The 26,072-nt window shown below is 41.9% G+C and overlaps 5 protein-coding genes across 5 annotated transcripts; 3 read left to right on the top strand and 2 right to left on the bottom strand.

The window, feature by feature from the left end:
* The first annotated feature begins 21 nt into the window (after positions 1-21).
* Positions 22-654, top strand: LOC131015056 (uncharacterized). Its single transcript, XM_057943649.1, has one exon. The coding sequence runs from the start codon at positions 22-24 to the stop codon at positions 652-654; it is 633 nt and encodes a 210-aa protein (XP_057799632.1).
* Positions 655-8,694: 8,040 nt separating this feature from the next.
* Positions 8,695-13,454, top strand: LOC131007276 (uncharacterized). Its single transcript, XM_057934423.1, has 7 exons — positions 8,695-9,187; positions 9,368-9,667; positions 10,660-10,868; positions 10,954-11,002; positions 11,082-11,171; positions 11,258-11,320; positions 11,558-13,454. The coding sequence occupies exons 1-7, from the start codon at positions 9,020-9,022 to the stop codon at positions 13,217-13,219; spliced, it is 2,541 nt and encodes an 846-aa protein (XP_057790406.1). The 5' UTR covers positions 8,695-9,019; the 3' UTR covers positions 13,220-13,454.
* Positions 13,455-16,318: 2,864 nt separating this feature from the next.
* On the bottom strand, positions 16,319-16,750 carry LOC131016598 (uncharacterized). Its single transcript, XM_057945634.1, has one exon. The coding sequence runs from the start codon at positions 16,748-16,750 to the stop codon at positions 16,319-16,321; it is 432 nt and encodes a 143-aa protein (XP_057801617.1).
* A 401-nt stretch (positions 16,751-17,151) lies between these two features.
* Positions 17,152-17,803, top strand: LOC131007278 (SUMO-conjugating enzyme SCE1-like). Its single transcript, XM_057934425.1, has one exon. The coding sequence runs from the start codon at positions 17,159-17,161 to the stop codon at positions 17,639-17,641; it is 483 nt and encodes a 160-aa protein (XP_057790408.1). The 5' UTR covers positions 17,152-17,158; the 3' UTR covers positions 17,642-17,803.
* A 1,057-nt stretch (positions 17,804-18,860) lies between these two features.
* Positions 18,861-21,695, bottom strand: LOC131007277 (exocyst complex component SEC15B). The gene has a single exon (XM_057934424.1). The coding sequence runs from the start codon at positions 21,451-21,453 to the stop codon at positions 19,051-19,053; it is 2,403 nt and encodes an 800-aa protein (XP_057790407.1). The 5' UTR covers positions 21,454-21,695; the 3' UTR covers positions 18,861-19,050.
* Positions 21,696-26,072: the final 4,377 nt, after the last annotated feature.

Genomic DNA, 26,072 nt, shown 5'->3' on the forward strand with positions numbered 1-26,072 from the left:
GCTTGGTCATCATGAAGAAGAATGGCACAAAAGAAGGCAAAAAAGAATGGAAAGGGAGAAGTACCGAAGGACGCCGAAGAAGATGATGGTTGGACCAAGGTTACCTACCGTAAGGGAAGGAGCCAAACCCGCCGTGATGTTCGTAGTGCTCCTCCATCGAATAGAAAGAAGACACCGGGACATAAGAGCAAACCCCCACCACCCCAACGTCAACAGGAACATAAGAAGGTTTATGTGCCGGTAAAAAAACCACCTCCACCACCTAATACGCACATTAGATTTCCGAGCCCAACACCATCTTTTGATGGGATGGTTGAAGATTGGGAGGATAGATTTGAGTGTGAGGAGGACAACCAAAGCCAACACCGAGATGAAGAGCAAGATCAAAACCAAGAAGGAACGTGCCTAGTGGGGGAGACCACGCCACCTGACCGTGTGCGCTCACCATCGGCTAGGCACGCCTCGTCGGCTGGATACTCATACTCGGCAACTAGCACGCCCGCCTCGACACGGGTTGAGGCTTGCGCCTTGGCCAGAGTTGAGACACCCATCTCGTCGCCTAGCATCTCGGCGGGGGGCGATTTGGTGGATGTCCCGGCGCCTAGCGCCTCGGCAAACACCGCCTTCGTTGCCATGAGTAATGATGACCCATAGCCAGCACGGACTCCTCTTGTACAGTATGATGCCCGTGCACCAATCTTGACACTCGAGGCTCCAGCAAAGGCAGTACAGACCGGGAAAATAAAAAATGCCGAGGAGCAACAAAAGCAAAGGAACAAAGGAAAAAGCCAAAAAGGGAACCTCCCAAATCTACCCCTGTTGCGGAAAAAGACACACATGGAACAGGGAAGAAGCCGAAAGGTAAACCCAAAGACAAAGGTAAGGGACAGGTTAGTAACACCCTCCAAAATGTTTCATTATGATTTGTGAAACATGGAATATACGGGGATTGCATAAACCCCATAAACAAAATGCAGTTTTGGAGTTTATGAAAAAACATAAGGTAAGTCTTTTGGGTCTAGTTGAAACCAAGCTAAACTCAACAAAGACTAGTAAGATTATGTCTAAAATTTTACCTTATTGGAAATATGATCATAATTTTGAAATTTGCAAAGGTGGCCGTATCTTGGTCTTATGGAACCCATCTCTTGTTTAGGCTACATGTATTAAAAAAGAGGAACAACATTTGGTACTGAAAATTGATTGCTTGACTAGCAAAAATTCTTTCTATTTTACTTGTGTCTATGCCTTTAATGCTCTTCCAAAAAGGAAGCCATTGTGGAAAACCTTGGTGGATTTGGCTGTGCAGAATGTACCTAACATTATTGCAGGAGACTTTAATAATGTTAAGGAACCAAGTGATAGAGTAGGAGGAGCAACCCCTATGCCTTGGGAATATGCAGATTTTGCAGATGCATGTACGGCGGGGGGTCTTGAGGATGCCTAGTCGTCGGGCTGTTTTTACACTTGGAAAAATATGAAAGTGTACTCAAAAATTGATCGTGTTATGTACAACAATGCTTGGGCCATGGCAAATTTCTTCTGCCGTGCCGATTTCCTTACTAGGGGAGTACACTCGGACCATTCTGCTTCCATTATTAATTTATTTGATAAAGTCAAGAGCTTTTCTAGGCCTTTCAAATTCTTCAATTTTTGGATGCGGAACCCTAAGTTTCATGAGCTTGTGGAGAAATCTTGGATGCATAAACTGGAGGACAAAGCACAACTTAATTTTTCCATGAAGCTCAAGGATCTACAACAAGTCCTTAAAAAATTCAACAACAAGGAATGCTCCCACATCTCTGAAAGAGCAAACGCAGCAATGACTGAATTGAACTCAATCCAAGAGGCACTCGACAAAGACCCACATTCTGCTGCACTTAAGAAAAAGAAAGTGGAGACACGAAAGGAGGCCTTCCTCCTAGACTTAGCCGAGAAAGATTTTCTCAAACAAAAGGCTAAAAGCCAACATCTAAACTTTGCGGATAAAAACTCAAAGTATTTTTTCTCCATGATCAAGAAGAGACACATCACTAACTCTATCTCTTTTCTTTGCAAGGATAATGGAGAAGAGACGAGGGACATGGATGAAATTACACAACTGTTTGGTGACCACTATAAAGATCTCTTTGGATCAGAAGTTGTTCCGGATCCCATTGAATGGTCAGCGTTTGAGGAGGGAACAAGGCTGCAAATGGGCGAGAGAGATGCAATGATTGCACCAATCTCGGACCAAGAAATCAAGGATGCACTGTGGGACATCGGAAATGACAAAGCACCGGGACCTGACGGCTTCTCGGCTGCCTTCTTCAAAAAAGAATGGTCAATGGTTAAGATTGAGCTCCTTGAAGCAGTTCATGAGTTTTTCAACTATGGATTGATCTAAAAGGAACTTAATCATATGGTGGTCTCGCTAATTCCAAAAACCAGCCATAATCCAATAGTGGGGACTTTAGACCGATTGCTTGCACGAATGTGCTCTACAAGATTATCACAAAAATCCTCTCGAACCGAATGCAATCGTGTCTTAATAATATCATTCATTCCTCTCAATCTGCATTTGTTAAGGGTCATTCTATCACTGACAATATTTTCTTGGCCCAGGAACTGATCAGGAAGTACGAGAGGAGGAGGATCTCACCAAGATGCATGTTGAAGATCGACCTCCAAAAAGCTTACAACTCCATCTTATGGACCTTCCTTGGACGGGTTCTTGTTGGCCTTGGCTTCCACACGACATCCATTCAATGGATCATGACGTGCGTTACCTTGGCTACCTTCACCCACTCCATCAACGGTGGGCATCATCATTTCATACAAGGAAAGAGGGGCCTTCGACAAAGTGATCCGATGTCTCCCACTCTCTTCCTCTTTTGTATGGAATACTTGACAAGACTTCTCCAGTTGCGCACGAAAGAGATGGAGTTTAACTTCCACCCAAAATGTGAGAAACTCAAGATCACGCACCTAGCCTTTGTCGATGATCTACTAATGTTCGGTAGGGGTGATCCTGGATCCATGGAAGTCATAGACGATACACTCAAGGAATTTGCAGGAGTATCGGGGCTCAAAATAAACAAGAGAAAGTCCCAAATTTTCTTAGCTGGGGTTAATGATGCTGAAAAACGAGAGATCATTAATCTCTTTGGTTTTGAAGTTGGCATTCTCCCAATCAAGTACTTGGGCATCCCCTTGGCCTCGAAAAGGCTCACGGCAGCACAATACGAGCCCTTGATCCAGAAAGTCACAGAGGCAATCTACAAGTGGACCGACATCAATCTCTCAATGGCCGGAAGATTAGAGCTTGCAAGAGCGGTCCTTCAAGGTACCGAATGTTATTGGCTATAGATTTTTCCCCTACCCGGTGAAGTTATTCACCGGATTGACAAGATCGTGAGAACTTTTGTATGGGGGAAAGCATCGGGACAAGTATCATGGAAGAAAGTTTGCCTCCCAAAGTAGGAAGGAGGACTCGGTCTTTGAGACCTTAGTGTGTGGAACAAAGCTTTGCTTTTCAAGAATCTTTGGAACATCCACAACAAAGCGGAATCACTTTGGGTACGATGGATCCACACGGAATATATTAAGGCCAAGGATATTTGGACCTTAGAACCACACTCGACGGACTCTCCCCTCATCAAGAACATTTTTACGGTGAGAGATATCCTTCTCCAAAAACAGCAACAATCCATCCCCAAAGCCAAGGAGGCGCTCCTTGAATGGAGCAAAACTGATCTCACGGCCTCCGCATATGATTGTTTTCGGGCCAAGGGGGTGAAGGCTTTTTGGCACAAAGTAATCTGGAAAAATTATATCCCCCATCGATGCTCTATTACCTTATGGCTTGCTCTACAACACCGACTCAAGACAACGGACCGTTTGCAAGCTATGCAAGGAGTGCTGAAGACTTGCCCCCTTTGCAAGGTACACGACGAATCCCAAACCCACTTTTTCTTTCAATGCCATTCTACAAAGGCAGTTTGGGACTCCATCAAAGAGTGGCTTCGACTTAGAGAACTCATGTCATCCATTCCGAATGCAATCAAGCACCTCACAACAAAAAAGAAGGGTTCGGCCATAGTTATAAAGGCTCGACTTCTTGCTCTCGCCGTGACAGTGAATCACCTTTGGTTCGCTAGGAACAAGTTGGTGTTTGAAGAAGAACCCTTTGCTAAAGACAAGGTAATCCATGAAATCAAATCCGATATCTTTAGATGTCTTTTTGAAAGTTTTGCACCGGAAGAGGTTCGTGCCCATCTTGAGTGGAATGGTGTTGCCACTCGATGGAAATAGATTGTAATAGGAACTTTTTTCCCTTCCTCTCGGTGCTTCTCTGTAACTGTACTCCATGAATTATCAAAGGTTTTGGGTGTGTGTGTTGGAGGGTCCGTAGTGCTACGGTACTAGGGAGCACCTCCGTGGGTCTTTTCTTTCCTTACCTTTTTTCACACAACACATCCCCTCCCCGATAATCCCTTAAAAATCATGCTTAGAACTTCTACTATCTTTTTATTAAGACAGAGTTTCCACCTAAAAATTGGCGCAAGTACTTGACTTTACCTGAATAAGCAACACTGGGCAATTGCCTCGGCAGTGTGCATAAGGAGGATCATACGGTGCGCGCGCTTCTCCATTGCTTGGCCTACTGACCACTTCCCTTGCGGCACGTTTGATATTAGTGATTGGATTTGTAATTTTCTTGTACCCTATCATGGCACCATCCAAATGCAAAGGATGTGCCAAGTATGTACTTTTGCTATCCTTTTAGGATCTGCATCCTTTTACTTTCGTCCCCTTTTCTCACTTGAGACTTGGAGACTTGTACTCCCTTGGGTATGCCCAAGTTCTTTTTGTATCCTTTTTTCGTTATTTATATATTTTCGTATTTTCATAAAAAAAAAGCTTGGAAAGTGCTTCGCGAATGCGAAAGATTCATGTCGCAAGCCGGGGATGTCCACTCCGCAAAAAAATCGAAGGGCTCTGATGGTGGAGCAACCACCACTTCTTCGGAGCCGAGTGTCACGACAAGACCCCAAGGCCAAAAAGCGAAAACGAGACAAGGGCAAGGCGAAGAAGGGAGAAGGGTCTTCGGAAGGAGGTTCGACGTTCTCCGACGCCCTCGAGAAGGTGGCCGAAAGCATGAAGGAGCATGCTCTCAAAACGGGAGAAATCTCCAAGGTCAAAAAACTGCAAGCCGAGATGAAACGAGAGGAGATGGATATGAAGCTCTTGAACAAGGACACGACGGGTATGACGGAGGCACAATTGGCGTTGCACAACCACCTAGTCCAAGAAGTGCTCAAGCGTCGAGGGCTTATTTAAATTAGGAAATTATTGTTATTTTTAATTTTATTATCGTATTTTAATTATGTTTTTAATTTTGTTTTAATTATTGCAATGTTTAATTTTTTAATGAAATTTGAAATTTAAAAATAAAAGCATAGAAATATGAATTTTGTGGAAATGAAAATCTAAGACACCCTCTAAGCACCAATGCATTGGAGTGGGGTGTGTCTTAGGTGGGGACCACCATCTAAGACACCGCTCTAAGACACTTGCATTGGAGATGCTCTGAGTGTGTACTGCCGTGAGGGAGAAAGAGAGAGACGTGGGAGGGGTTGAGAAACAAGAGGGCGACGGCGGTCGGGCGGCGGAGGCAGCGACGCTACCGCCGTCGGAGAAGAAGAGAGGGGGGGAGAGGGTGCCTGCTGCGGCGCAGCTGTGTGTGTGTGCGTGTGTTTGTGTGTGTGTTTAAAGAGATGAAGAAAGACTTTGGGATTTAGGTTTAATTATGTTTGGGCCCTTCAATTATTTTTCAATTGGGCCTCTGTTGGGCCCTAATTTTCATATATCATTGGGCTGCCAATTAACCTCTTTAATTGGACTAAGGATTTAAGGTCAAGTAATTAATCAATTTGATTCTTAAATAGGTTTAATTAATTATTTTAAAGAACTGATTTGCATAATAATATTATATTATTATTATGTGTATATATTAAGTATGATTACTTACTATATGAGTTGAGCATGAAATGATTTGCATTATATATTCTACAAATGAAAGTATTCACGATTTAATTGGTTCTGTTTATAAATCCAATTATTTAAGAAAATTGTGTAAGGATATTGTTGGTGTCCTTAGCTCAAGAAGTTAGCTTTCATATTTATTACTCCCTCCGTCCACGAAATGAGTACCCATATTTCCTTTTTCGTCCGTCCACGAAATGAGTACCCATTTCCCTTTTTGGCAAGTATACCCCACAAAACTTTTTAATTAATACACTCAAAAATGTGGGACCCTTATTCTAATCACACTACACTCAATACATTTCTTAAAACCCGTGCCGTCCACAAATGGGTACTCATTTCGTGGACGGATGGAGTATTAAACTTTGAAAACCCGACGTGATGAATCATAGAATGTTAAGCAGCACTACACTATGACTTAAGATTAGATTGAGGAGACCTATTAAGAATAAATTTTCTTGTAGGCTTTATGGACCAAGGGGATTAGCGCTGCTTTCCCAAGACAAGTTTATGTGATTATGATCTTCAGGTTTTGCCTAACCAGGTGGGCTTACTTTCCAAATGTATAAAGTATGATTGAGTTATTAAGCTCTAAATGTTTCAATGAATTGCAAACTGTTTATTTAATGAAATGCAAACTGTTTATCCAATAAAATGTTTATGTGCACTCTGCTCTGTTCAAGGCTCGCAAAGTTAATCAATTGAGGTTCTCTTATGACCTAACACGTTGTTTGAGAATTGTGTACACTCGTTAGCTGACCTGTGGGTTGATCTCCATCGGGCACTAACTAAGAGGTGTTATAAGGGTGCTTGCTAGATGTGTTCCAAAGCATGTAATGTAAGGCCTGCCTGGGTAGCGTCAATTCAACTTGTCTGAGTTACGGCCTCAGGGCAAGTGCAATGGGAGAAATGGATCCGTCGGTGGCTAAAAGGTCCGGGATCACAGCGAGTAATACAAAAGGAGTGTGACATGTGCGCACAAATGAAAGAAATTATTTTAACATGCTTAGAAGTTCTTTCAATTTAAACCTTCTAAGTTATGTCAAGTATGATTGGATAAACTGTCTTTACGAAAATATGAAATGTTTCAGAAAATGCATGTACATTAGTACTTAGCCCAAAAATACTTTCAAATATTTTCAGGTTGGCTGGCTGGAGCTGACGGGACGGAGCTGAGGCTAGGATTAAATTCCTATTTTAGGCTTCCGCTGTAGCAATTACTCATATCCGTCTTTTGTTTCCTCAACTTAAGATCTTCATGTTAAATTTCAAATGATATACTTGACCGAGCTTAGACTCCTCACTACTGAATTTATGCTAATGAATGTCAGTTGTCAGAAGCATGAAACAAAACTTGTGATCCAAAGGGGCATAGCCCGACTTTCAATCCTATTTCGGTTTTTAACAAGGTTTTTTCCTTGTTTATTTCTATGAATTATTCACACCTCGATTATATTTATTCCTTCAAAAATTGGGGTGTCACAGAAAGGTAAATGTTGAAAGAAGGGCGAAACAATCTCATCCATTAATCACGATATATCGAACGATCAATAATTAAGAATAAATCTCGTGTCTAGATTTTGATGAATATATCAATAATTTTGATGAACATGTCAATAGTTTTTGCTGAACGGACGTATTTGTTGAAAATCTCGCACTTCAGGATTCGATGTCCAAACGTTCAATAAAATTATTGGTATGTTCAACAAAAATTATTGACATGTTCAACGTTTCTAAATTTCGCAAAACAAATAATTTCTCCATAGAAAGTAACCCTATATATATATATATAATAAATTTTATGGATGTACTAATCTATACTATATTAAAAATGGAGTTTTCAATGTGAAATCAATTTCAAATTAATTTCAAAATTGAATGACAATTTTGTTGTTATAATAAAATTGAAGGTTTATGTTTAAACTATATATATATTTTTTCATTTTCTTTAACTTCTTATTTGTTGTTATATTTATTTCCAAAATTGTGAAATTCAATTCATTATAAAATATTTAATACGCATATCAAATTAAAGATCACGATAAGAGCTTTAAAGTGTGATATATTTTATGAAAATATTTGACTTAAAATGTAAAAATTAAATTTGTTTAAATATTAAAGTTTTATAAATTTCTCTCTCCTCTCTCATCTTTTTTGAATAAATATATTTTTAATTATTTTTTATTAATATTTTATTTTAATTTTTTTAACTTATTTTTTATTTTTGTTATCATAATATCAAATTTTATAATTAAGAATTATTTTTTATTTTTTTAATATTCAATTTAAATGTATTCAATTAATTTTTTTTTTATTATATTTATAAATATAATAATTAAATTAATACTAATTTATATAAATATAAAAAATAAAAATAATTTCCCGTGCATTGCACTAATGCAAATGGCAGTTGATGAATAACACAACATAAGATTTCCCCTTCATTTATAGTCAGGCACCAAATTTTCTATGCAATTATTTATCTTTCTCCAATATTTGATATTATCAACTGAATAATGCACGTACATAGCTGTGGAAATTAATTAATAAAAATATAATAATATCTCCAATTCAAATTACTATAATATTATCTGAATTAAAAAAAAAAAAAAAATTAGTACACCACAAGATCACCTTAAAATCATCATAGTATTTACATGATACAAAGGAATTTTGTTTTTATTATTGTTCGTAAAGTCATTCATACACTATCCGATACTCCCTTTTCGATTTTCAATTTTTTTTAATACTTTTATACTACATAAAAGTCTAATCAATTTTGGTGGTAGATTGAAAACTGTGTGTCCCTCCCTCTACCCCCTCACATTCCCAGATCATCAAACCCTAGAGAGATTCATACAAAATACACAGAGCGGTTGCGTATATATAACCGATTCGGACACGGATTATCATCGCCCAACCCCCAATTCCTCATCTGATTTTGCCAAGAAACCCTAGATTTGTTTCCTCGTCGACGAATTCGATAGTGGAGATGGACGATAGCTGCGCGGTTTGTGCGGAAAGCTTGGAGTGGGTGGCATACGGTGCTTGTGGCCACAAGGATGTTTGCTCCACCTGCGTCGCTCGCCTCCGATTTATTTGCAATGACCGCTGCTGCTGTATTTGCAAAACCGAGAACGACGTCGTTTTCGTCACCAAGGTTATCCTCTTCTAAACTCATGATTTAACTGTTTGATCTTGTGAATTTGGAGCTTCAGTGCGATGTTTGATTGGAGTTGGGTGCACTTTAGCTAGCCATATATGATTTCGAATTCGCATCTATGAACTAGTTGTTTGCATTGACAATGTATCTAAATCAAACTCGATGTATCTGGCTCAGGCTTTGGGAGACTATACAAAGACGATCAGCGACTTCACATTATTTCCCCCTGAAAGGAGAGAGGGTAAGATGGGTCAGTACTGGTACCATGACGATACACAGGCCTTTTTCGATGATTCAGATCATTACAAGATGATCAAGGCCATGTGCAGGCTTTCTTGCAGTGAATGTGATAAGGAGGACCTCCCGGATGATGGTTCCAGGAGAAGAGCCAAGTTTAGGAACATCGATCAGCTGAAGGGTCATTTGTTTCACAAGCATAAGTTGATCATGTGCAGCTTGTGCTTGGAGGGGAGAAAGGTGCAATAAATCCCATGATATTTCTTCCTAGCACATTTATATTAGATCGGTGGTTCTTTTAGAGTTTCTATTGTTCATAGGTAAAATATGTTATATGAGGATGGATATATTTCATCTTTTACTCTATCATGCTGTATTAATTTGTTTCTGCTTGGGAGTTTTCTTTTTCCTTTGTTTGGGGGGAGGGGTGGGGTAGGCACAAAATTTGACTTTTAGGCATCGGAAATTTCTAAAATCATCATAATCGGATTGGATTGGTGGAAGCTGATAGTTTAAGAAATTCTTTCTTACAATTAGCTTGTGAGTTGAGAGGATTGTATGACTATTAGTCAAAATGTATTTAGTTGATTCTTTTTGGTTTCACACAGCTACATTGGACTATAGCTAATGAGAAGACTGGTGAATAGTTGGGACTTGCTTTCCCTGTTATAGCTTGAGGGTATATCTATTTGCAAAATTCAGGATATACCATACCAGTTTCTGATAATACTCTGGTAGAATCACCCTTGAAAATTGGTGTTTGCAGTAGTGGGATGACAATCGATTGGACTTATCAGCATTGTCTGATGCTACAGTAATTATAACTGTAAAGCTTATCTTGGTTTCGCGGGCAGTAAAATGGAAAATTGACTTGTATTTTGAATTAATTTTACAATTGCAGTGTTGCAGATTATTGACATGTATTTGATAAATTGTTGGCACAACCAATTGCTTATATAGAATTTGTTTTGGTGCATTGGCAGAGTTTTGGCAGTGTAAAAGTCAAGAATTATTGCATTAGGACTACACATGATATTGCTAAATTGGTTAAATTACTCTGCGTTTTCTGTTTCCATATGGCGCGAGGTGCTAAAATTAAAAAAAAAAATCCCGTTACCTTATATATTATCTTTACTCTCCTTAACCCCCTCAGTTTTAACTGTCTAGTTCCGCCTGATTAATAGATTTTCCTGGACCAGGTCCTAAAAAAGTAGATTTTCCTGGATTCTCAGGTTTTCATTTGTGAGCAAAAGTTGTATACAAGGGCACAACTAAGTCAACATATAAACACTGGTGACTCAGAGGTGGATGGAACTGAAAGTGAAAGAGGTGGCTTCTCAGGACACCCCCCTTGTGGATTTTGCCAGACACCATTTTATGGGGACAATGAGCTTTATACTCACATGGAGACAGAACATTATACTTGTCATATATGTCGAAGGTAATCCTTTAATTCGTAGTTGTAATTATGAAGCATATTTCCTGCCATGCATATTTAATAAGTGATAGTATCGTGTTATCTGCAGGCAGCATCCAGGAGAGCATGAGTACTACGGAAATTATGATAACTTGGAGGTAGAACATTGTCTGGCTAATGATATTAAAGTTTAACATCAACTTATTTTACTATTCTAAATGATTTAATTGTTTTCAGATTCACTTTCGTCAAGATCATTTCCTGTGTGAGGATGACAGTTGCCTTGCCAAAAAGTTCATTGTCTTCGCGTCAGAATCTGAAATAAAGGTGAGTCATCGTGATTACTGAAAATGGACGTACTTTTATATGTTCTTCTAGTTGTGCCATTTTCATGTACATGCCTTATATCTCAGAGGCATAATGCTATGGAGCATGGAGGGCGTATGTCCCGTTCACAGCGCAGTGCCGCTCTTCAGGTATATATTAACTTTGACTCATATGAATAGATACTTTATCATATAAGCCTTTTTCCTTTGCCGGATGTTCTCTGGGAACCTGTGGTTTTGGGGGGGGGGGGGGGGGGGGGTTGGTGAGGATAAGGTTGCTTCTGCTCATTTCAGTCTATCCTTTTCATTGGATCCACTGTTTGGGTTCTGTTGACTTTCCCAATTGATGGCATAGTAATGTTTCCATATGCTCTGCAATATGTACAGATACCTACCAGTTTTCGATATAGAAGAAGTGTTGAACAAGAGAATCGTCGTGGAAGAGCACGTACCTTCCGCCGGGATCTTGCGGATGAACTTTCTTTGGCCATCCAAGCAAGTCTTGAGACAGCAAGTGCTGCACCACCAAATAATCGGGCTCGCAATGATCATGGAGAAAGTGCTGATGTTGACTCACTTATTTCACCTCTGGAATCTATAGGTACCACAGATCCTGAGCTACCATCAAGATACCGACAGGCCGTGTCTCAGAGTTCAATGAGTGGAACACTGGGAGACTCTGCATTTCCTCCTCTTGCAGCGGGTCCTGGGGGTAGCCAACAGAGTTCTCAAACTGATGCTCTCTCTAACAGAACTATGGCTGCTCATCTGCGCCACCAGAGCAAGAAGCAGGCGAGCTCCTCAAGCTCAGCTCCTGCTTGGCCAGCAGCTAGTCGTACACCAGTTCTGCCAGTCAAGAGTCGCCAGACTAAAAAACAGGTGAGCTCCTCGAGCTCAGGTCCTGCTTGGGCAGCAGGTAGTCGTACACCTGTGCAGCCAGTCGTTGCTTCTCATGCGTGGCCTCCGGTAACTGCTGTTTCTGGATCAGCATCTAGTTCGGGACAGGGCAGAGCAGTTCCAGAAATCGGATCTGTGTCATCTAGTCAATCAACTTCTGCTCAGATTCACCCGCCGTCAGCTGCTACTACATCCTTTGCTGGTTCTCTGCTGTCATCAAGGGCCTCTGGAAGCAGTAATCGGCTAGGTCATTCTTCATCAGCCCCTAGTCTTTCAGACCGCGAGTCTTTTGATTCAAGTACCGATTTCCCTCCAGTTTCAGTAGTAGCCCAGTCGCGCAAATCAACCACCGATGACCAATCTGTTAGGAAGGCAGGAAATGTCCATACAGCAAACAAAACTCTGGTGGAGAAAATGCGTGCTGCGCTAGGATCCGATAAAGACAAATTTACTGCTTTCAAAGACATATCTGGTCAATACCGCCTAGGTTCAATGGATGTCGAGACATACCTAACATACGTAGATCATTTTGGTTTGTCTCATCTTGTTCTTGAGCTGGCTGGACTTCTCCCTAATCCTCAGAAGCAGAAAGAGCTGACAGATGCTTACAATCTTCATATGGCTTCAAGAGAAAATGGTTGGAATAACGGCTCGAGAGATAGTAACAGTGGCTCCAAAAAAGGCAAAGGCAAAGGCAAAGGCAAGTCTGTAGATACTGGAAACAGCTCCTCCGCTAAGAACAACCTAGCTGATAATGTTATAAGCACTGTAAGAGCGCTGCAATCGAGCTACAATGCCCCAGAAGAAGAGGTCGAGGTGTTGTCAAAGGATGGATATCGAAGTGCAAGGGGGAAACCAGTAGTTAAAGTTGGTGGTACAGAATCAAGTGGACCTAAAACACAGATGGAGTCATCATCCAACGGCGGTGGGAAAGGCAAGCAACGGAAGAAGACATCCAAGTTTATCCGGGCCCGTCTTGGAGATGGCTCTGTTGAGGCTCTGTTAGATCTGAAAAACTCCGACCAGGATCCGGATTCAGACGATGGGGAACCTTCGTCGAATGGGCTGGATGCGAATGTACCGGTTCGTGGTGTGTGGAGAAATGGTGGGGGTCAGAAGCTATTGTCGACCAAGTTGGGGGTGAAAAAGTGAGTCTGGATCAGTTATATAGATGTTGATCATGCTCTTGTGTATTTTGTTGGATTTTGGCTTTTTTGAGCATCTCCGTTTGTGATATACGGAGAAAAGTTTTATTGCACAAAGCATCTTTTTTTGTTAGATGATTTGAACGAAGTTGTGTTTTTGCGAGTGTACTGAGATGCTCATTCCCATACATAAAAATCAATATAATTTTGGGTTAATGTCTAAAGTAAGGTTTTGGGTTTTAGTTTTCCGTGGCATATTTTCTCATGGTCTTTTAATTTTTTTATTTAATATCAATATATTCATCCATCAAAACAAATGCTCTTCTACTATTCACTTGCTCCTAATATTTCATCGTTCATACTTGTGTCAGCTAATATTAAACAAAGGGAAAGTTTAATATACATGCATTATATCAATCTAAAGGGGGTGTATTCGTTGTGGATTTCCACAGACTTTAAAAAGTCAATGGAATTTAAATTCCATTGAATTCACATAGATTCCAGACGACTTTCAAAGAATTCGTGGTTGGATTTCACCCCGATTTTCACAGATTTTCGAAGAATTTAGGGGATAATTCTGGAATTGAAATCCATGATGCCAACGCCCGCTGAGTCCCAGCACCGCTGGGAATCCAGCGAGCGCTGGGTTCCAGCGAGCGCTCAAATCCTCCCATTCCAAGATATACTGAAGATATACACACTCAGCGAGCGCTCAAATCCTCCCATTCCAGCGAGCAAAATTTGTTGTCTACAAACTGCCTGTGTAAGTGTGAAGTAGCAAAATTTGATTGGTGGGATGCAATTGTATTTGATATATTTTGTAGCCTGAAGGAGTTGAACGAGGTTTTGCTGGAGGAATCATGTGGGAAAAATTTGATTGGTAGCAAAATTTGATTGGTGGGATTGCCGCACCACCCCGCGCCGTCTCCTCCCTTTTGCTGGAGGTTGTCTACAAATCCTTTCGTTGGGAATGGTGAAGGAATTTGAGGAATCATGCAGAGTGCCTTGTTGGTGCGGCAGTGTTTTATCAACCTTATTTACTTGTTGCTGCTCGCCAGTCTATCTCAGGGAGTCGGCGGCGACGATCGTTGTTGCCTGAAAACAGTGAGAGAGATGAGATGGCGGCAGCGCCGCTTGACCCACGAGCGGCGGCTGTTTCGCTGCGGTTGTCGGAGAACTTGAGGGAGGCAGCGGCGCCTTGCCGTTGCCAAGGGAGGAGACGGCGCGGGGTGGTGTGTGTGAACAACTCACCTTTTTTATCTCTCTGCAACCTTTGATTGAACGATTGCTGAGTTCCAGCGCTCGCTGGCTTCTTGGCCACGGGCGCTGGAACTCAGCGCTCGCTTAAAACTTCATGGATTTCAATTCTCGTGGTTCTTGGCCGGATTTCGGCGTGTGTATTTTTTGGATGAAATCCATGAAAGTCATTTCGGATTTTAAGTCAATGGAATAACGAATACACCTAGATTTGTATGGATTTTAAAAAGTCTGGAACGAATACACCCAGATTTATATGGACTTCTAAAAGTCTTGAACGAATACACCCAAACTTTTAAAATCCATAAAAATCCATCAAATTCCAGAACGGATACACCCCCCTAAGTCTATTGATTTTTTTCGTCACATAGTCATTGGATCCACCATTTTCTAGAAAATTCATTGGCATCATTTCTCACAATTTCAAAATCGGTGGGTCCAATTTTTGCAAAATCAAATGCAATTTTTTTCCTATTTTCAATCAAAATTAGTTTTTCCAACTGTTGAATTGATTAAGTACATAGATTTCGAACTGTTCAACTTCAATCTTCTTAGGGGGGCGTTTTGAACTCTTCAATCTCTTTAGAATAAAATAAAATAGGGTTAACTATCAATTTAGCCCCTAACGTAGAGGCCCTTGTAGCCAATACAACCCTATGCGCAGGGGTGTCTCAACTAAGCCCCTGAAGTACCTAATTTTCGCCAATTAACCCCTTCGACTTAACGGACGGTTAACACCGTTAACTATTTTAATTTTTTAATTTTTTTTATTTTATTGGTGGTGGGACCCACACCATCTTCTTCACCAAGCTCGCCGGAAACCTAATCCACCCCTTCCCCGAAACTCCGGCGTCGCAGCGGCGACAAGCCGCGGAGAGGCCATTGTGGAGTCGGATCTCGGCGGCTTCAGCGGCGGATTGCGATGGATCAAGAAGCCCGTGCTGCCGCCGTTGATTTTCGCCATGGCCGGAGCCTTGCCGGAGAAAATGGTGCCCTTCATTCTCTCCGACTTGCCCCCACCGTTGCAGAAACACCACGACTCCCCCAAAACCCTCATATCTTCCCCTCCCCCCACCTGTAGACGCCGCGTCGTCGAGGCTTCCCCCGCCCCACCTCTGCCCTTCACCTCCTTAACAAATCGCAGCTCCTCCCCCTTTCGACCGGTCTTCCTCCAGATCCAGTCGACCGGTCTTCCCTGTCAGCCGGTCTCCCTTCAGATCCAGCCGCTCCTCCAGATCCAATCTCCCTGTCGGCCAGTCTTCCAGATCCAGTCAATCTTTCTTGCCGCTTCTGGTCGGAGTTTGAAGTGAAGTCAGGCTGGTGGCGGTGAGGGACGCAGGGTCCGGCGGCAGCGCACGGAGTTAATTGAATAAAAAATAAAAATAAAAAATTAAATTTTTGACGGAGTTAACTCTCCGTTAGATGGGAGGGGTCTGCTTGACGCAAAACATGGACCTAGGGGTTTAGTTGAGACACTCCTGCGCATAGGGTTGTATTAATTACAAGGGCCTCTACGTTAGGGACTGAATTGATACTTAACCCAATAAAATAAAACTTTAGAATATCCCAAATCTTTCATAAATTATTATTTAAGCATTTTTTAATTTATACTTTATTGAAAGAGTGAAATTAAAAAAATGATAAAATTAGATTATATACTTCATTAATCATGGAAAGTAAATGCACTAGTGTTTAAAAAATTTAACGGACGCAACACATACATATGTGAAGATTTAAGGAACATCTAGAGGGAAATCACTCACGAAGACATCATCAAACATCTAAATCCACATGCAGCTCGATGCTTCTTATTCTCCATGCTACAAAAGAAAAGAGAAGAAAGTAAAAATCAGATGTAGTTTGAAGAAGACGAGCAATCAAAACCACAGCCACAACGTGGGCACTCTTCAAAATTCTCAACAGGAAAATCCGCAGACTTAAATCCCACAGAAAAGTGGAGGCTCTGGCGGTTGCGCTTAACTTGGACGATGTTGAGCCACACCAACACCACTTTCACGCTCACGCCGCTCAGCTTCTCAAGCCGCCCTTTCGATAGCAACCCTTTGATCTCCGGCTCGTACCGGAGCTCGTACGAGTTCTCCAACGTGAAGCTGCACGAGCGGTTGAGATGGGCCCAGAACTCCCCGCTCGACTCATTCAGGCTGTATCCGCTCACGCCTTCCGGCAGAAGCCCCACCGGAAACTCGTATCGCTGCAGAGCTTCGTAAGCTGAAGCCTTGTTAGGGTCATATTGGGCTGAGACGTTAACACACACCAGCATTGTTGAGAGATAGATGCTCACAATTCTCCAACCCATCTCTCTCTTCTCTCTCTCTCTCTTTCTCTCTAAACGTGAAATTATGTGAAGAGAGGCGGTGAGGATTGTACAGGTGTTTTGGGAGGTTTTGATTATCTGTACACGTGCTCAGAGCTTCTCTTACCTATTCTTCGTGTTGGCAGTTTTTGAAGTACTAATGTTTCTCGTTTTCTCTTTGCAAACTATCATTGATCTAATTTCAAATATATAATCGTGAAAAAATGATAATAAGCAAAGTATAAAGAAAGAACATGCAAAAGTATGTTTAGGTAGGCATATAATACTAAGTTACTAGTGTCTCAATAATTGAGTTAATTATATAGGCATTAATGATAGACAAAAGTGAGATTAAACCATTTGAAGCAATAGAGAATGTCAGTGGGCATATCGCAAGCTCGCCTCGCCGAGGAGCGCAAGGCATGGCGCAAGAATCACCCATACGGTTTTGTGGCGCGACCTGAGACTACTTCGGATGGTTCGGTCAATTTGATGGTGTGGCATTGCCTCATCCCTGGTAAATCAAACACGGAGTGGGAGGGCGGCTACTATCCTCTCACGATGCATTTTAGCGAAGACTATCCTAGCAAACCACCCAAGTGCAAGTTCCCTCCGAATTTCTTCCACCCTAATATATACCCGTCTGGAACAGTATGTTTGTCGATCCTCAGTGAGGACAGTGGTTGGAGACCGGCCATCACGGTGAAGCAAATTCTTGTTGGTATTCAGGATCTACTAGACCAGCCGAATCCAAGTGATCCTGCCCAAACCGATGGCTATCAGCTTTTCACGCAGCAACCTGAGGAGTACAAGAAACGGGTGCGCCAGCAGGCCAAGAAATATCCATCTCCGGTCTAGGGTTAGGCTTTCTCTTAACTTCTTAAATCGGAGGTAACATATATATTTTGCATAAAAAAATACTCTACTATTGGAAGCAAGAAAGAAAGCCTTGTTCACATATTTGTAGGTGCTTTTTCCTTAATGAAACTTTTGACTATTATTTATTAAAAAAAAAAAAAACCATTTGAAAAAATTGATTCAAAGTGCAGAAGGCCTTCATTTAGATATGACGAGAGATTATATTTTACGATGTGCTCTAATAGCTCGACTTAAAAGATGTTACTTGAATTTGAACTTAATCTTTGAGGCAAAATATCATCGGCTACACCAATAGTAACAGCGAACTTTTAGATACACTACTAATTTGAAAAACAAAAAAAAAAAACCCCTTCTAAGTACGAATTAAACAAAATTGTCTCAAAAGTAAAGGGTACAAACTTTGATACTGTGTTCAGAATATCTTTACAAAGAGGACACCCTATATACAACAGTCATCTATATACATTAATGCATACTGATCACATGAAACATAAGATTAAATAATATTCAACAGCAAATTAATAATTAAAACTGATAACTGGGAGTGCAAAGCAAACTAAAGTGAATTTACACACTTCTGTTCTTAGGTTTCAAACAATCCCAACACAAACTCCAAAAACCTAATAAGTATCCTACTCAATATATGCTTCAGCATCTACCACAACTTCCCATGTATCTAAAACAATTATAAAGAAGTGGAAATATAGTTGTCTACAATCATCATCACGCAGAAATGGCTTCAGTAAGTCATGGGGTAAAAATTCATGGGTTAATTATAGTTTGTGTTCCAATTTTTCAGAGTTAACCAGAAAATGGTCCCATGTTTTTACTTCAAAAACCTTTAAACTTTGGAAAAAGTCGGATTCATGTCTCGTCTTATAAAATTTGGTGACGAAATAATGGGTCACCTTGCCAGAATTTACATTATTAAACATAAAATAGCAGAAAAAACCATAAAAACCCCAAGAATCAAAGCCAGGTGACTCATTGCTCCGTGCGGGATTCAATTTTTTTTTTTTTTTTCAAACTTTTGATGTGAAAAAGTAAGTTGGAGACGTTTTTGGAAAACGCTGAAAGTTCGGAACACACACGTTATGATTAACCCTAAATTAATTACAAATAGTGGAGTGCCGGTGCCTATCATCATTTGATCAGTTTTCCTACAGAAAGCTCCAAAACAATGTTAACAAGGAACACAAATCAAAGTTTTTGGATACTCATTAACAAGTTTTCTGAAGAATTTAATACAACAAAAATGACATTATACGTACAAGAATGGGTTCAAATTTTTGCAAAGACAAAGCAACGGCAATAACTATGGCATAAAATTGGCAATGAAGAAACTCTAATGGAGAATGGAACATACAGTTGTGCTTGTGCAAGTGAGCTCAGTTAGCATCCTTGAGCCGTTTAATCAACGTATCGAGAGATTTCTTCTTAGGATTCTGCTTAGCTCCTCTGGTTCCGAAAGAGCCGAATAAGCGATCCGATTGATCCCTTAATTTCTCAGAGATTGTAACCACTTTCCTGTAGTCCAGTGCACTGTAACTTCTCTCTCTAATAACCGGATTCAAGAAGTTCTCTGGATGATTGCTGAGAAGCAGATTCACCATCTGCCTTGACTCAATAAGGGCTGATTTCAACTGACTTGCATCTGTCTCGGACAAAAGACTAGCTTGGTTCTCTGCAAAAGATTCCAATAACCGGACATCGACATCAAGGCCCATGATAGCATTCACATTGAACCTTTTAACTGACTCTCCAAGTAGAGCACCGATGATCATCTCCGATATATGAGAGAGGACATCTTTCATGATCCGCTTCAGCACCTGCACCGGCAAGATCTGCTGAGCAGTCGAAATTAAGGTTTCCAAGAAAATGATCACCTCATTCGCGTATTCATTCCCGCCTTGAGGAGGCTCATCAGCGACCCAATTCACATTCTCCATCAAGGTTAGGAACCCATCAACCTTTTGCTTTAGCAGCCCCGAGAGCGTCTCCTCAGCCGCACCACGGGCTTTGATCAGAGGGAACTGCCTCTTTCCCCTCTCTGCTATCCTCAAAGGAATGCCCGAGAGCTGTGCAGCATGGCGGAAAAAGAAATCACACGCGCGCTCAAACACCGCCATATTTGCAGCCATCTGCATAGCCTGAGTGACTCCACCTATTGAATTGTTGATGACTTTCAACAATGCCCCATCCAATACCTCAGTCAAGAGCCGGTCCAAGTACTTCTTCACCACATCGTAGAACTCAAGCTGCCCACCATGGGACATGAAACTCACAGAATCCTCAATAAACGACCTCACTATTCTACAGCAATCAGGAACTGTAGAGGAAAAGGGCGCTACATAGGGAAATGCAGGCATGATATTTGAAGTCTGTATCTGAAACGAAAGCACATTCATCGAGTACTCGTACTCTTTCTTCATGTACATCTGCTCGAATTTATCAGCGGCCAAAGCCTCAGCAATCTGCTTACGGCAATCAGACAACAATAGCTCGTGATACTTATCTCTATGCTTGCTAAGCACATCAAGCAAAGCATCAATCGGATACCCAAACCTACGCAATGTAACTCCGAGCAAACTAACATAATCCTTAATCAACAACAAATGATTTGCTGTTTGCATCCTAGAAAACTGATCCTCTAACACAGAACACATCTTCATCACAGCAGTATCCCACAAATTCTCCACTTCCATCTTCTTTATCAGCCCTCCTCCAGTCCTCAAAACCCGATCCTCCACTATGAAAAAACCAGCGATTTGAGCAAAAAACGTCTGGTGCGACTCCAGAAAAGGGGTCATCGACGACACTTGGAAATCAGAAGTCAACTGCAACTTCCTGTTCTCGAAATAATACTGCCTAAACCTATCCCCAAGCCCTAGAGTTTGATGTATGTGATAAGCCTTGTACAATGGTGTCAAATCGAATCCTAAAATCCCATTACCGCCGTTTCCCCCATCCATAACCCCGTCAATCTCATCACCGTCTTCTTCTTCTTCAAGCGCATAAACACAATCTCTCAAGCTAAGCCGGCTCTGCTCCTCGGCTTGCCGCTGTTTCATCCTCAGCTCTTCTTCCCTCTGGCGCCCAGCCGAAGCTTGTCCGATGGCGAGCTGGCCCAGATTCCGGCTCACAGTTCGGATCTCCACAAGCCAATCACCGAACTCCTTATTCACTTGTCTCTCTATGTGAGCCCTAATCGCCGGGATCTGCTTCTCCACCATCCTCTTCAGCGTAGTTGACGGCACCTGGTCCTGAAAATCAGTCTCAATCGAGTCCAAACACCTCAACGCCAGGTAGAAATTGTTCTCCGCTAGATGAGAGTTGGCGCGCGAGCAGAGCTCCATCAGCCGAACGCACGTGTTGAGCGAATTGATCGCGAGAGTGATGTTGGCGCACTTGTTCCTGGCCTCGACGTACGAATCGAGAGAGGTGAGGAGCGGGACGGCGACGTTCTGGAGCTGCGAGTTGGAGTTGGAGAGCGAAGATTTGAGCGAATCGACGTCGGAGAGGAGAGATCGAAGATCGTCGACGGCGGTGATGAAGTCCTGGTAGTGAGCGCGGCACACGTCCTCGATCTCCGATTCCTTCGATTTGGAGAAGCGCTTGAGGTGGAGGAGTAGGGTTTCCGGCTTGCCGGAGGCGAAGACTTTTCGGACGAATGAGCCGAGGTCTTCGCCGTTGCATATGGCGGCGGAGAGGAGTAGCTGGTCCTGCTTATCGGCAGTGTCGCCGTTCTCAGCCGCCGGAACTACTTTCCGGCGGGTGGTGATGGTATTCATGGTTTCTCTTCTGACAGTAACTGCTAATGTGACGGAGCCGTTAAACTCGGAGAGGATTTTATAGAAAATGCATTTGCATCTGCATCTGCTTGTAATATTGGATTTGGGGGAAATGGAAACTTGAGATATGTAAATTGACTCATATGCCACTCGGATTTCGTGTATTGACTTTTGACTCCGCTGCCATCGAGTTGTTCGGAATTTCTTTCTTCTTTATCCTTCATTTTTTAATATTTCATATTCATCGTGAAAAAACATTAAATTTATGGAAGGCATTTTATGCTTATCTAATTTCTTCTCAAGGTCAGAGTTGACACACTTGACCTGTAAAGAAAACTATAGAAGAATTTGTGATATTCTAAATAGTAAATCTACCCACTTTTATAAAAATATGTAAAAAAAATTATATACTCAAAATAATTAAACTAACCCTAATGTTACAATCACGTTTTCAATTTTCAAACAAGTTTTTACTTATTTTTGTACCTTTCATTTCGGATGTGACATTGTCGATTTTATAAATATTATGGATGAGTTTCGCAGAGCTGTTGATAATAAACTAAAAATCTCTTTCCTGATAAACAGATAATCAATTTTAAGATTATCTTAAGATCAACAAGCCGAGAAATTCCTTGAGGCCAAGGATGGGGTCGAACCGTCATTCCAGAATTTGCAGATCGATACATTTCCATTATGTTACCTAGCCAAACCTGTTTCCTTTTTCCAGGTAAATCTCCTCAGAACCTGGTGAAGCACGGAATCACCAACACCTAAACTAGAAAGTAGAAAGCAATAAACGACACACGGATTTACGTGGTTCAGCCATCAAGACCTACATCCACGAGAGGTCCTTCCTTGATTTCACTATACTTTGAGAGAGTTACATATTACAAGTGTGTTGCTTCAAAATGAATTGATCCTCCTTTGCTAATGTTAAACCTCCTATTTATAGATGTGAGAATGAACCCTAAAGGCCTTAGGCCCATGAACTCTAATAATTGGATTTAGGCCCTTTAATGATCTTGGTTTGCCCCATCTGCACTGTCCCTCGTTGTCCGTGTTGAGTAGTTCTCTTGAGCTGCGCAGGCGAGTCTGTGCTGCAAAGTAGCTTAGGTAATCTGCGCCGCCAAGTCCCTTCATCTGCTCTGGCAAGGCAAGCAGCTCTACTCTGGCATGTCGTCTTTGTAAGCGCTGCCTCTGGCAGGGCTGTCTCTGGTGAAGTGGGCTCTTCAGGCATCTTCGACTGCGCAGGCTCTTCGTATTCATTTATTATCCCGAGTCTTTAGTTAAACCTGCGCAGGTTAGTTTATATAATAATAATAACAATAATCATAATAAGGTAAAATAGGCTTGGATTGCTAAGCACAACGCTGATGAGTATTCCAGTCCTCATCAGCTACTCCTCCTCTGGTCTAGTTGAACAACGTTCTCTTTGTTCAACTAGTGGTGTGTGGTGTGAAGTCAGCGCTGTGCTGCTCTCCCGTGTCAATTAAGCATATATAATTCTCTGCAACTTATTAGATAAAAATTGTCAATCTTTATAAAAGAATGGGGACAAAGTATTTCAGCGCTGTGAATGAACTAAGATAAAAAAAGATAATAATTTTTCCTTTTGATTCGTCGAGCATTATTAAAGATGATAATGGCTTAGATAACCTGTGCTGAGAAGACTCAAGTGATCTGCCCCGCGCTGACTACGCTGCACTGACTGCACTGAGACGACTACACTGACTGCGCTGACAACCCCGCGCTGACTGCGCTGACAAGACCGCGCTAAGAAAACTTTGTGAAACATTGGTGGTACTCCCCCACAGAGCGGCCCTTAAGATGGTACACCCCCGCAGAGCGGTCCTCAAGATGGTACACCCCCGCAGAGCGGCCCTCAAGATGGTACACCCCCGCAAAGCGGCCCTTAAGATGGTACACCCCCGCAGAGCGGCCCTCAAGATGGTACACCCCTGTCTAACTTTCGCGGCTTACGATATTTCTGCACGGAGCATACACATTCTGAACTGACAACGGCTCGGACATTCTGCGCTGAAAACTACTGAGATAACTGAGATAGCTGCTCTGAGATAACTGCACTGAGGTGGCTGCCCTGAGGTAGCTGAGATAACTAAATAGCTGCGCTGAGGTAGCTGAGATAAATGTCCTGACTGCGCTGAGAAGACCTAGATTCCACTTAAGGCTTTCCCCTCCGTAGCGTGGCTGAATTGCCACTAAAGCTCATTTTCTGCCGAAGCAGGTTTTCCAGCGTTGTCAACCATTATTGATGTGCTGTAAATTTTCAAGAAAAATACAGATGGCAACATATACCCTACTCCCTTCCTCTTGGTAACATGTGCATGATTCAACAAAACATGTTATGTGTATGCTTGTGGTTGGTGTTCCTACTATGGTCTCAAAGTATGTTATCCAAATTATGTTCCAAGCCCTTAGCACATATGCAGAAGGTGTGCAGCTTCGTATACTTAGTTAATTCATATTTCAACCCTAGGCACATATGCAGAAGTTGTGCAGCTTCAAAGACATAATATCAAATTCACAAATCCCTTCAAGAGATAATATAAATCGTGATTTTTCTCAAGAGGTAAAGTATAACATTTCCCAAATCTTAATCATGCTTTCATGCTTCAATAAAGTAATCTAAGATCATGTAGTGAGAAATTATAGTTCTGCGAAATACCTGGATCACCACTAGTTAGTGGGTTACCTTTGTTACATTACGGCTTAGACATTCTGCGCTGGGGACTGCTTAGAGATTCTGTGTTGGACACGACTATTATATTCTGCGTTGAGATAATGTAAAGTTCCTGTGTTGAAGACCAGCTTAGATATCCCGCAACGCAGCTTAGTGATTTTTGCAACGCAGTTTGGCGATTCTGCAGCGCAGCTTTAGTAATTCTTCTTGCTTTCATTCCTGCGCAGCTTAATAATTCTTCTTCATCTTGTCATTCCACTAATTCCTCTTTTTCCTTTGCTATTGTATCTTTCTTCGCATGATCCCTTCTCCCTCCCTGCGCTGTATCAACGTACTGCGCTGCATCAACGTACTGCATCAGCGCAGTTGGTGAACTAGCCTCTCATTTCGTGCGCTGCTTCGGCGAGCTGATGAACTACACCTCTCCCTACCTGCGCTGTATCAGCGTACTGCATCAGCGCAGTCGATGACTGCCCTCTCCTTTCGTGCGCTGCGTCGGCGAGCTGATGAACTACACCTCTCCCTACCTACGCTATATCAGTGTACTGCATCAGCGCAGTCGATGACTGCCCTCTCCTTCCCTATGCTGCCTCGGCGAGCTGACAAGACATTAATACCCATAAGCATCCATAACAAGATGATGATCGGCCCCAATGTATAGGGTATCAGATGCAAAAGCTCTGGCAACTCGCTGCGCAAGAACACCTGTGCAGCACTGGGCGGCGCTGGAAAACTTGCGTGGAAAAAAGTGCTTATAAGCTTTAATGCAAGCAAAAGTGTGGATTTTGCGACTTGGACGATAAAATCTGGAACTAGCAGGCTGTGCATTCATTCCTTTGAGTTGAGAGGGGCGACTTTGAAGCTGTCCGAGCTGGATTTGATAGTTGTTGAGACATAAAAATAGATTGTGCTTCAACTTGTGGCAATCTTCATCCCCGCGCAGTCTTGTAATAAAACAAGCCACGTAGCATCGCATCGCATATTGAATCCTAGGCTGATGGCTCCACTTGACATCTTCCCAATCGGCCCAATAATCTTGATAGTCTCAAGATTCTTACCGAATCAACAGTAGCTAGCAACTAGAAGCCAGGTATTCGATAGAATCTCACCAGGCTTCCTTAATAATTCTCTTAAGCACTCGAGTTTTGCTTGATATTCCTTGCACAAAAATCAAACGACGAAAAGAGAGATTACAAGCAGAGCAAGCGATTGGGGTTATAGAATTGATTTCAGTATGAAAATAAATTGAAAAACACTGACAAATGGATGCACTTCCCAACAAATTAGGCTGAGCCATGGCTCTCAAGATGTTCCCGTGGCATTCCTAAATTTTGATTCATGAATGTGTTCATCTCCCAATCATCAGTTATCTTATCCCCGCAAGGCTGGAGTACAGCGCTGAAGATTGAAAACTTCTTCCCGAGCTGAGTAGCTGTGCTGAAAATTGAGAGCTTCTTCCCGGGTTGAGCAGCAGCACTGAATCTTCCTTGTGAACCTGCGCTGCCCATTTAGTCTTTTTCGTGAACCTGCGCTGCCCTCGAAGACTATCGCCATACCTGCGCTGCCCTCAAAGGCCCTCGCCTGCGCTGCCCTCTCCAGCGCTGAGCTAAGATCAAAGCCAAATCATAGCTATCAGTCCAAAGTTTGAGCCAAACCACATCAATATCAGGCTCGAAACCAGAAGAAAACCATATCAATATCAAGCTCACAAACTCAGGAGTCTGTACATAGATATATATATAATTCATGCGTTGGTACTATTAAAAGAATGTCAACGTCATATTTAAACTACATATTCAGATCCTAAATAGTAGACTTCAAGCAACGTAATCAAACATAATCCCACAGATCGATATTCATGATAGACTGACAATAACTAGCTTAGCATAAACGTATAAACAAGATTACAGCCCCTCTC

The sequence above is a fragment of the Salvia miltiorrhiza genome, chromosome 1 (genome assembly GCF_028751815.1).
Source record: "Salvia miltiorrhiza cultivar Shanhuang (shh) chromosome 1, IMPLAD_Smil_shh, whole genome shotgun sequence".
Taxonomy (NCBI): Eukaryota; Viridiplantae; Streptophyta; class Magnoliopsida; order Lamiales; family Lamiaceae; genus Salvia; species Salvia miltiorrhiza.

Bases quoted from the DNA above. Each gene is read 5' to 3' on its own strand.
- LOC131007278 (XM_057934425.1), top strand. From the start codon at position 17,159: ATGTCAGTGGGCATATCGCAAGCTCGCCTCGCCGAGGAGCGCAAGGCA.
- LOC131015056 (XM_057943649.1), top strand. From the start codon at position 22: ATGGCACAAAAGAAGGCAAAAAAGAATGGAAAGGGAGAAGTACCGAAG.
- LOC131016598 (XM_057945634.1), bottom strand. From the start codon at position 16,750: ATGCTGGTGTGTGTTAACGTCTCAGCCCAATATGACCCTAACAAGGCT.
- LOC131007277 (XM_057934424.1), bottom strand. From the start codon at position 21,453: ATGAATACCATCACCACCCGCCGGAAAGTAGTTCCGGCGGCTGAGAAC.
- LOC131007276 (XM_057934423.1), top strand. From the start codon at position 9,020: ATGGACGATAGCTGCGCGGTTTGTGCGGAAAGCTTGGAGTGGGTGGCA. The intron at 9,668-10,659 runs GTGCAATAAATC...CTGGATTCTCAG, and splicing joins TGTGCTTGGAGGGGAGAAAG to GTTTTCATTTGTGAGCAAAA. The intron at 11,172-11,257 runs GTGAGTCATCGT...CTTATATCTCAG, and splicing joins CGTCAGAATCTGAAATAAAG to AGGCATAATGCTATGGAGCA.